The 11,962-nt window shown below is 43.8% G+C and overlaps 1 protein-coding gene across 1 annotated transcript in view; it reads right to left on the bottom strand.

Annotated features, from left to right (window-relative positions):
• Positions 1 to 11,962, bottom strand: part of LOC135824298 (chaoptin-like) — a gene marked incomplete at its 3' end in the record, with an annotated part of 71,113 nt that overhangs the window by 9,648 nt on the left and 49,503 nt on the right. The window contains 4 exon segments of the mRNA XM_065337031.1: positions 3,602 to 3,661; positions 6,550 to 6,621; positions 7,348 to 7,419; positions 9,700 to 9,771. Of these exon segments, the coding sequence (XP_065193103.1) occupies positions 3,602 to 3,661; positions 6,550 to 6,621; positions 7,348 to 7,419; positions 9,700 to 9,771 (276 nt within the window).

Here is an 11,962-nt window from a genome sequence, read left to right as displayed (position 1 = left end):
CCTGACACCTAGCTCCAACACTTCTCCAAGGCGCAAACCAACAACCTTCCAACTTGGAAGGCTCAGGTTCGGAAACGTCCAAGAGTCATTTTGTCTTTCTTCTTTTCACAATTATTTAATTGGCTCACCATCCGAGTTACATTTTTTATTTTTTTATTTAAAGGATCTCCCAGAGGCGATGGCCTGTCGAGGGGATCTCCTGATGCAAATCATGCAATAGAAATAAACAGTGAGGAAAACTACACGTGTTACAGTATATGCTACATAATGAGCAGAAACGTATAGGTCCTTTTCTCCTTACGTCTGCCACTAATGTCATTAGTAGTCATGGCGACACACAGAAACATGATGTCAATGGCAATGCTCCAGTGTACTTCAAAAGCACAGAAGCCACCAGTAGCAGCGAAAGCAAAAATCAGCAGTAGCAGCACTGGGGAAGTCGCAGCAGCTGTTCTGGTCTTGCACTTTATCTTCAGTTCCACATGTTTCAAAACTTTATTCGCACGATAGCCAGTGGCCAATTCGAGATAAACGCGTGCAAGAGGAGAAATATGAAGGAAAGTTGGGTGGGCAGGGATTACTGAATACTTTTAAGTGTATGGGCAGGGGTGGTCGCCACACGAGCACACAGATTGTTGTTGTCGTCGTCGTCGCTGTTTCAAATCTTTATTCTCACGATAGCCAGTGGCCAATAAGAGATAATAGTGTAAGAAAGGAGAAAGAGTGAGCAAGAATTGAGTGGGCAGAGCCTTGGAGTTAATGACTACTTAAGTGTACGGGCAGGGGTGGTCGCTACACGAGCATACAGAGTTGTTGTCGTTGTTGTCGTTACAGTTACTTTAATTCGCAGAATTAAACACAGTCATGTCCATCTCTCAATGGGACCAATGTAAGCAGGTGAGGGCTATTTTGCGTATCCACTCATTTAACAAAACCAAGCCTCAAAAGAACAATGCAGCAGAAGCAGTAGCTCGGTATCATCAGCGACTTTATAAGACGCGGAAAACTCGGCTTCGGTCTCCAGCCGCGTTTCTCGCCAACCGTGAATTCTATGTCATAGAGTGTACAAGGCTGAGTTGGTGGACAGTGGGAAAGGTATCCGTCGGAAGTACTCATAAGCAGTGCGGAGTTTTACTGCTCATGAAGTATGGAGACAAACCGTCAACAGATGAAGGAAGGCGGTACACCGATACTAATAGTATGAACAGGTCGCATACTTGTATTGCCCGCATAAACAAATGATACGAGCGTCATGCATCTGTCAATAATCGCTAGCCAGATTTGCTTGTTGCAGCAGGCAGCATACTGATTGTGATAATTAGGGATGAATCGATTATACCAATTACTTGTTAAGTAAATAATTCTTTATCAATCAAGTAATCGGTACGTTATAGATTACTAATTAGGGATTTTGAGTCCAAAAAGTACTGAAAACCCTCGTTTTGTGAAGTTTGAATCAGTTTCCACTGTGAGTATGCAGTTGCCAGGGTATGGTGTATAGTCTGAGGTTAAATTGACTTCAAAACTGCCATTTTTCGGAGCTACCCTGTCACGAATGCAGATTTTTGGTATTATGAAGGCCTAGCTTTTTAGACACAGAGTGATTTTTGCACAACATTGAAAATTCTGACAATATTTGCTAACGATTATAATCGATTAATCTACTTCCTCCACGTCATCGAAATTGTCGCGGTTCGACTTTTGATATAAAACGGGGTATTTACTCACCAACAGTCGTACCACAGGTAAGGAATCGGACATAGGCGATGGTCATCGGTATAGGGTTACCGCAAAGTTCTATTTTCTGTTATTGGAAGCTGAAAATTTTGAACTAGACGCAATTTCTTCGCTGATGTCGCTGCGATAGTACTTTCGACTCGCTGAGATCAGTCAGGCATTGCAGGCTGCACATTTCCCAGGCTTATAGCCGTTCACTCAAAAACTCACCACTGTTTTACCTTAGCTGGGGTGAGAATGACTTCGTGGAACAAGCGGCAGCGCTTGGAGAAACATCGAGGGGTCAGCAAACTAAATGCATGCAAGAGCTATAGAATGTGTCGCTCTGGCTTAGACACTCAGTACATTCATGCACTGCTGCAAGAGCCGCGTAGACTGTACGTGTAGTGCCAGTGATGCATGCGCAGGTACGTAACAGCGATACTGAAAAAGAGTGCGCACTGGACGTGACAGTACACTGTCTGTACACATATGTAGAGTAAAAACTGTGACTAGCGACCACCCTTGGGCCTTGGGGCCAGAGAAAGCGGTCTTTAGTGGCAGGTGGTCCTTAGTTAGAGGTTTCCACCGCACAACCATAATTATCATGAATGTGAGACCGTCCGTGGCTGGCGATGCGGTCTGTAGTACCAGACTGTTCGCTACTCACGGTGGTCTTTAGTTACAGGTTTTACTGTAGTACCAGGCTGGTCGCTAGTCACGGTGGTCTTTAGTTACAGGTTTTACTGTAGTACTAGGCTGGTCGCTAGTCACGGTGGTCTTTAGTTACAGGTTTTACTGTAGTACCAGGTTGGTCGCTAGTCACGGTGGTCTTTAGTTACAGGTTTTACTGTAGTACCAGGCTGGTCGCTAGTCACGGTGGTCTTTAGTTACAGGTTTTACTGTAGTACCAGGCTGGTCGCTAGTCACGGTGGTCTTTAGTTACAGGTTTTACTGTAGTACCAGGTTGGTCGCTACTCACGGTGGTCTTTAGTTACAGGTTTTACTGTAGTACCAGGCTGTTCGCTAGTCACGGTGGTCTTTAGTTACAGGTTTTACTGTAGTACCAGGCTGGTCGCTAGTCACGGATGTCTTTAGTTACAGGTTTTACTGTAGTACCAGGCTGTTCGCTAGTCACGGTGGTCTTTAGTTACAGGTTTTACTGTAGTACCAGGCTGTTCGCTACTCACGGTGGTCTTTAGTTACAGGTTTTACTGTAGTACCAGGCTGTTCGCTAGTCACGGTGGTCTTTAGTTACAGGTTTTACTGTAGTACCAGGCTGTTCGCTACTCACGGTGGTCTTTAGTTACAGGTTTTACTGTAGTTACCTGCATGAGCAGGGACCACACAGCTAAAACAAATGGGCATGCCACGGCTAAAAAAAAAGTTCATTTCAAGATCGAAGTGATTGCGCCGATGGTAACCAAACGACCTGCAACGATCGTGTGTTTTTACTTCGCTGGTGGTGAAGTAGAGATCATTCAGAGCTAGCAGACGACAAGCATAGCAGCTCTTGTCCTGTGGAGAAATTCAAACCATTTGAGATGAGGCACGACCAACATACATGTACAACCTTCATAGAAATATTTCGGAACGATATTTTTGCGTCCATTGACATCAGCGACGAAGAGGCCTTCATCTCTGCGTGAAAACTCTCAGTCCAACCGTCCTGGAACATTACTCTAGACTTCAGACTATCATCCTGTGTAATAATCTTTGTATGGTTTAGCTTATGGAGTTGTCAGTAACAAGTGACAAGTCACTAGTCAAACTGCGACAATTTCGATGACGCAGAGGAAGTATCAGTAAGCTAAAGAGCAATCGATAGGTGAAAATACACGATCTTTTCAGCCCTAGTGATAATGATAACGATGTGCATACTTACAAGAAAGACATGGTCATCGATACGAATGGCAGTCTGGTCAGACTGTTGTTGTTGAGTTTTCTGCAATTGTGAAATACAACAGCAGCATGAGCCAGACTATGATTGGCAATGCACATGCAAATACTGTAAACGATGATTTTCCCGTTGACAAAAAATGGAATGAGAATCTAGAAAAGAACAGTTTTAGATCCCTCACTATCCACATGTTCAAAGCTCCTCCGCTTGCACAGTAAAACCTGATTTAAGCGGCCACCCCACGGTGCAAGAAAAAGCAGTCGTTAAAGCCAGCTGGTCTTTAGAACTAGGTCCCGGAACAGGTTCAGTGTAGAGCTGTCCGCGCATGGAAAAATGGTCATTAAGGTGGTGGCTAGAAGAAGAGATCGCTTACACTTGGTTTACTGTACTGCCATTGCTATCACATCAGGTGGACTACAGGCAAAAGAAATTGTGTGCATATCCCTTTGGGTACGAAGGACAAGTACATCCGTTTTCTAAGGTATAGCTGGATTCCTCAAGACGGGTACAGTCGAATGTCACTTATCCGACCACTTCGGGAATCAGGCATGTTGGATAACTGGATATGTTGGATAACTGATATCATTTTTATGTGCATAATATGGCTGGATTTCACTGATTTATGTACACAATACCCAAATATATTCATGCATATTCATGAATTGCTCCATGTACACATACATGTTAGCATACTTGACCACATCTACTTCAAGTAAATGCATATTACACCGATACAAAAACAAATTTTTTTTTCTTCGAATTTTACTGTTGAGAGTGATAAAATTACCACTCCCGGGCTTGTCAGATAACCGACGTGCTCGGATAACTGGCGACCGGATAAGTGACATTCGACTGTATATCCATTTTCAAATTTTCAGTTGGTGCTGCGCATATAGATCACTGTACAAATTGTCATAACTCCATTGTTCTTTCTCCAATTGATGTAGAGACGAAGGAGATAAGCGAGGCAGATAGATAGGAGATGAGTGAGGCAGATAGAAAGGAGATGAGTGGGACAGATAGATAGGAGACAAGACAAGAGGCGATCAATGTTGCAATCACAGGTGGAATCCTGATAATTCGAATATGGCATAATTCGAAAATACCACTTTAGAACTAGAAGTTTCTTCCAGGACTGTTTCCAATCAATACAATTTCAACACACCGTACTTCCCCACATATAAGCGCATGCGTTTTTAGCAAAAAATTGCTGCAAAAAAGATCTTTGGCTGTGTAAACATGTTCGGGTAGAAGCCCATGCGCTTATATGCGCAATACAGGTTTGTCTGTGTCCTAAACAATGGTGTCATCACACTACTTAGTGGTATATTTCGCTCCCGCCTTTTCCGTACCACTTTCTGATAATTCGAACCTCAAACTGGGTATGTCCTGTTAATTAGAAGTCCCACTGAGCCCACTTACAGTGAAGATGTGTGGGATTTATGCAGATAATTCAAAGCATAATTCAAAGTTCACTGTACATTATGCCAGCCAGTTCTGCTTGCGCGAGCAGGCATTTCAGTGTCTGCGGAATCTGTGTGTAAAGCGCAAGCATTTTGACTTGCATACCGTAAAAGTCCGTAAATAAGTACCTGCCCGAAATAAATACCCCTTTCATTTAGTGTTGAAACGAGCGTATCTATAACAAACGAGCGATCAGTTCCACTAACGAGCAAGCTATCGAGCGAGCTAACGAGTTTCATTGATGTGGCAAATATGATTATTTTTTTGAATATTTTTTTCTAAGTTCGATTTTTTTCAGCTGGTTCAAATTATCACCGCCGGCATTTGGGGTTGCTGCTGCTTCACTTCGGACTGCTGTTTGGTGTCGAGATGTCTTTTCAGCGCCGTCGTCGATTAGCCTTTGTAAGAATAGACCGTTTTGCAAAGATTGCAAGTAGCCCTGGTCTTCGCTGCATCGCGGGAGAAAACTTCCAAACGACTGAGCGTAACTTTCACTCGAATGGAGAGGTGACCGAAGCATATCCTGCGACAGGTCAGCAGATGCGGAGCAAGACATCAGTAGAGTCCACCAAAGCTGCAACGACAACTGAAACAACTCAAGTGTCGTGCAGGCATACAGTCACCTGTAACTGCGAGTGATTTTCACTTTGCGAGGGACTGGACTCTCGATCGACCAGGGAATCGTAAAATATTTTACGACTCCCCGGTCGACATGTACTGCCATGTGTACGGAGTACGGTGTACGGTGCTCGTTAGTGCAAACGAGCTGGCCGCACAAACGAGCCGAGTTTCTGGCGAGCGAGCTAACGAGTATCCGGTGAGATCGTTTCAACACTACTTTCATTATTTTGACTTTGTCTATTGAAGTCAAGTCAAGCCCGATAACCATACTGCCCGAAATAAGTACCGATATGGTGCGTACATGCAGCATGTAGCATGACTGTACATCTACATGAAGAATGACTTCTCCACTACACACAAGTCAGGTCCGAACGTTAGTTCGTGCCCGAAAGTCAGTACCTGCCCGAAAGTTAGTACGGGTGTGGCCACTAAATTCAAAAGTAAATACGTACTTATTTACGGACTTTTACGGTAATGTGTTGTAGGCACATGTTTGGATACTGTAAAACGGGTGACGTTTGCGACAATAAATGTTTGTGTTTTACAAATTGAGACTGGTTTGCGCTGTTTAATGTTTGCGAGTCATTCTACAGTCGTTCTACACAGTCGAGTCAGTCCTTGCACTGAACTTTACATGGCGCGAGTTTGCGTTGTTCACCGTTTGCGATTCGGGGCCTCCCGCAAAATTCGCAAACATTTTTACGTCGGAATAGTTACCCATTTCACAGTAATCAGACTGTCCGGATATAAATTAGAAGTTTTTCTCTGGCATTTTGAGATTCGAATTATCTGGATTCCGCCTGTATGTATCAGAATTCTACCCCCCCCCCCCCACACTGTTGACTTACAATGTTTGAAGTGCTCTCATACCCACGAATGTTGGCATAGGGATGGTTACGATAACATTGTGAGATATATCTCTGGAGGATATGAACACACATATATAACATATATAACTAAATAAGGTAAAGAATATAATTATTGCAATTGCAGTTGCATACAGTTATCAGGATTATTTGGGGCTCCAAAGGGTTAAAAGCGACAAGAGTTGTTCGCATCATGCTGAATCCGTGAAGTGTTCCCTACACAACTTTTTTTTATCTATTTTTTACAAGATAGCCACAAACCATCATGGTGCAAACGCCGGCAAAGACGCACAGAGATGCACATAGCGATGGCAGCCGGAGCAGTGGAGGCGGGGCAAGAGCAGCTAAACCGACTAGGCGTCTCGACATCATCACTGCTCATGCACAGCCAAACAGAAAGATACGATAATAGAAAAAAATGAGCTGGAGCACTACAGAACAAAATTTGGGAAATAAAGGTGGCAGCACAGTCATGCGATGTGTAGAATGGGAAGGAAAGTTGAGGTGAAGGTACACAAACTGGGATGGACGGTGAGTGTAGCGTGATGCGTACAGACAGCTTCCCTCTGTACACATTATACATACCAGGTTATGGCAGGCACTCGTCAGTTCGAGAGCTCCGTCTCAGTGTTCACACACGTACATGCGTGAACACCTTGCGACATATCATGTAGAATATGTGTGTGCGTGCATGTATGTGTGGCTGTATGTGTGCACTTGTGTATGTGTGCATGTCAGTACATGTGTGTGTGTATGTGCATTTGAGACGTCAGCACTTACATGGTCTTCAAGTATATGCTGTTTGTGAAGGCTAATGGTGATATGATTGCAATCTTGTTGTTCCGAAGGTATCTGCATTAGTCCACAAAGCCACACAATGCAGTTGAGACATGGTCTGGGTGCAAGATAACTCAAGCTTCTTGCAACAGAGTATGCATTCCTCCACGACCAGGGTCTGAACTCCCCAGATCCGGACGTCCCTAATCCGGGCACTTCCGTCTACCGGACACATTTATGACCCTCTAGAGTCATAAAAAATGGCTTTGAACGGAAAACGGCCCCAAACCAGTCATATGATTCTTTTTAACTATCACGGTTCGCGTGAGACTCGGCTGGAAGCCGTGTTTTCCGCATTCGTAGGAACACTATCACCCTCTAGGATCCAGGCGCAGATGCAGTGCCTAAACTGGGGGGGGGGGGGAGGTGGGGGGGGGGGAGTAGATCAGACCCACCACAAAGAGGTCAAAGACCGAGATCCCATTAGCTGTATCCATGTTTCTCTCGTGCCAGGCCACGAGTTCCCAATTAACTGCGGGTCGCAGTACGGCTGGAAACAATCCTTCCGCTTCCAAGCAGGACTTGAACATGGTACCCTCTGTTTCTCAATCATGGTCTTAGACCATCCCACTATGCCTGCCTGCCTGCCTAACCAGTCATATTGATCGGCATAAAATTATTACTTGCATGCAGTAAGAGAGCATCTCATAAGCTCACATTTATTTCTTCACGTAAGTTGTGTAACGTATTTCAAATAGACTCTACCCCCTACCCTACCCCCCCCCCCCTACCCCCCTACCCCCCCCCCCCTCCCTCCCTACCGGTTCTGGAGAGTTTCCCTGTACAATCCCCTTTGGAGGTCATGTGACAGCAGGGGCGTTACAGGTCGGTTGGGAGTGGTAGGACGGAAGGGCATCTGCGGATGTAACGACAATTCGTGAATAACGACAGAATTTCCATGCCCAGAGCAAAGTCCCATCCAACTGTAATACATATATTCAGTCTTTCTGGTACATAGCCAGCAATCGCATGTCATCACGTACATTGAAAATCAACATAATTTTGCGAATCGACCTTTTTTTTCAGGATCACTTTTCAACGAGGACGAAGCAAAGTCGGCCGAACGAAGCTTAGAGGAAGAAAATCACCCTCTCCACTTCACCATCACGATACTGACATAGATACGAGATGAAACAACTAAAAAATCCACAAGAAAACTCTACGGCCATCATCGCGCTGACTTTGGTCTGACTTTGGTCTGAGAATTCCTATCATGATCAAAAATGTACGAGGAGCACTCAAAAATAAGCCACAGACGTACCTTAATCGCTCTCTACTCCTTTTTCAAGGCACAAAAGTCGACTCTCCACTTTCAAACCAGGAACCAGACATACCAGTGGTCCTTTTCAGCTGCTCCACGAGCGCAGGAAATGTTCACCAAGGGGCGCAGAGCAGCATCCATTCCAGAAAAAGAGCTAAAATACGAGTGAGACCGCATGACTGAGTACATGAGTACATGTATGAGTACATGCAGAAAATAGTCAATTTAGGCGTTTCTGCTCCAAACAGCAACTAGCTTCGACTAGAAACAAAGATTACACCAAAGGATCAAACAACAACCATTTTCTGCAGTTTTTTTGCAGATGGCTTCCTTGTGCTTGGCCCAGCACGCCAAAAATCACACCTCGGAGGAGTACAAAAATTACAACTCTCAGATGTCCTCGATTGCTGGCCATGTAAGTAACAACACTTCGCGAATATGGACACTTTTCTGATGTATTGATGAGTGTGGTTATATGCAAAGTTCACTGCACTGTGCAAAGACAAACACTTAGGGCACATTTCACGGGTACTTCGAAGTACTAGATGCTTGTAATTCAGTTCGAAGAGTATGCACGACAAATGGTGTAGGAAAATATTTTTTTGTCCTCGAAAATTGATGATGGTGAAGAGTATGATCTTTGCTCTTTTTTTACCGCAAACAATGGGACGAGCTGACTCGACTTGTGTATTCCGTATCTATTCGTGCAGTATGAACCAATGGAAATAATATTCAGTTTAACCGCGGAAGAAGGAAAAATAGTGAAGAACACAATAATTATGATTCTACACAAGAGAGATTGGAAGCTGTGTCGCAACTCTGAGTTTCACGTATTACTACGATCATCAGGCAATCATGATTCTAACAAGTTTTTTTTGCAGTTTAATTCAATTTTTTATTGTTGATTATAGGAATAACCCCAAGGCAATTGTGACTACATCAAGGGGTGGCTTCAGACCAAGCATTTATTGTATATCCGAGGTTGGTATTCGCCTTGTTGATTGTATCTATGCTTAGGGTCCGGTGCAACTTACAGGCTCTCCAGGAATGTCATGCTACTGAAGGAATTGCTAGAGATCTCAGTCAGCTCATTGTGATCAACCCAACTGCGGAGAGGGAGGGAGAGAGAGAGAGAGAGAGAGAGAGAGAGAGAGAGAGAGAGAGAGAGAGAGAAAGAAAGAAAGAGAGAGAGAGAGAGAGAGAGAGAGAGAGAGGGATAGATAGAGAAAGACAATCCATATTCATGAAAATTGCAAGTCGTAAGACCGAAACTGGGTGTCATATTGCTAGTCAAAATATTCTTGCGGATGAACAACAGAGAGAAAGAGAGAGACAGTAATCGCATAATTCGATTCTTGTTTTTGTATTATGCTGGCCTACTCTCGGTGTCCTGTGTTTTGCTTCCCAGCAGCAGTGAGACCCGTCGGGTAATTGCCCAATACGGTTTGTTTAGATTAATTTTAATTCACCATAGCTGCAGGCAATGTCTTCCTTCTCACTGGGCGAATAGGAACAGTTCTCGAAAAAATAACCCTATACTGATATGGGATAGAGGGAAATGAAATCAATTTTCCTCTTTAAACTCGGATGGTGAGCCAGTATTATAAGTAAAGGAAAGGACCAATAAGTTACTAGCTATGACTAACAGTCCACCGTGCATCGTAGATGTGCTGGGGCTAGGTGTCAGGCCATCGAATGTCTCAATATCCTTGCCAGTTTTGTGCCTTCTTGCCGCACTATCTGACTGCAGAATATCTCGTTGCGTTATAGACTGTTAGTCAGAAGTAGTAGCATATTGGTCCCTTTCTCTTTAAATTTCCTCTTCATTCAGGTCATATTCATGTCATCATGAACAATGATGTCATCATGAACAATGATGTCATCATGAACAATGATGTCATCATGAAAAATGATGTCATCATGAACAATGATGTCATCATGAACAATGAAGAAGGATGTATACAACGAAGGAAAAATTGGAGAGATCGTATCCAACTTTTCGAAAGAGGAGTCACAACACCGACGTAATCCACACAGTCAAGAAAAAGCCAATCTAGAAATCTAATGTTTTCTTTCCTTTTTCATCACGGGTAAGTACCGGGAATAACGGAGAAATGTGAAATACAGCAACGTAGAGCGCTAAAGCAAAATCATAGATCGAAACCCCACATTATACGTATGAATTGGCCGGTGTTTCATCTGAGCCTTGAGATTTTGTAATAAATATAATAAAAAGGAGAAAGACAAAATGTTACGAGTTATGACTAACTGTCCACCAACATCACCAGATCGTATACAGTCAGCGAGTGCGACAAAATGGCACAAAATTGACAAAGGAGTACTGAGACATTCGGCGACCTGACACCTAGCTCCAACACTTCTCCAAGGCGCAAACCAACAACCTTCCAACTTGGAAGGCTCAGGTTCGGAAAGGTCCAAGAGGGATCTGGTTACGTTGGTGGACAGTTAGTCATAACTCGTAACATTTTGTCCTTCTCCTTTTTTTTACCAAAATTATATGGGCTCGCTATCATAATTATAATAAATTAATTCGAGAGAGCTTGGAAGCTCAGGGCCCTACGCTATGCTTTTTTCCTAGCTCATCATGCATGTTATTATAACTGATGGAACTTTCTCTTTGGCCCCAACATCGTTGCGGTCTTTTAGTGTTTTACGTCGACCATGACGGCTACAATATCCAACCATACCACAACGAACTGATCGGCTACATCATTGTATTTCAAAAAGTTTCCATCTGTTTGAATAACATGCATGATGAGCTAGGCAACAAAGCACAACGTAGGACCCTGAGCGAAAGAAACAAGCAGCTGCTCCGATAGCACTGCGCAATCAAAATAATTCTGAATTCAGGTTGTTCAACCTGCGCAAAGCCCAGATTCGAATGCTGAATGACCATGCATTCTTTCAGAAGTCTGCAGTCCGACGTGAGTCTGGTGGCTAAGGAAAGTTGTTCTAAGCGTTTTCATATCCATCGAAATCCGTTACGAATTTTTGTTAACGGAGGAAGTTTTTGTGGACCCTGGCTAGTGCCAGACGTTACTGCATTATCACCCCGCATGCATTCCCCCGATACACTTCGCATACATATATGCCAGGCCTGTACAGTCTCTCATTTCTTGGTGCTGACCGCTTTAATGCTATACATAATGCTACTATACATACTCATTCTGTTGATGGTACGGTACGGGACCATGGCCAGCAATCAAGGACATCTGAGAGTTGTAATTTTTGTACTCCTCCGAGGTGTGATTTTTGGCGTGCTGGGCCAAGCACAAG

Source organism: Sycon ciliatum, chromosome 9 (genome assembly GCF_964019385.1).
Source record: "Sycon ciliatum chromosome 9, ocSycCili1.1, whole genome shotgun sequence".
NCBI classification, from domain to species: domain Eukaryota; kingdom Metazoa; phylum Porifera; class Calcarea; order Leucosolenida; family Sycettidae; genus Sycon; species Sycon ciliatum.
This window is presented reverse-complemented; position numbering and strand designations above follow the sequence as displayed.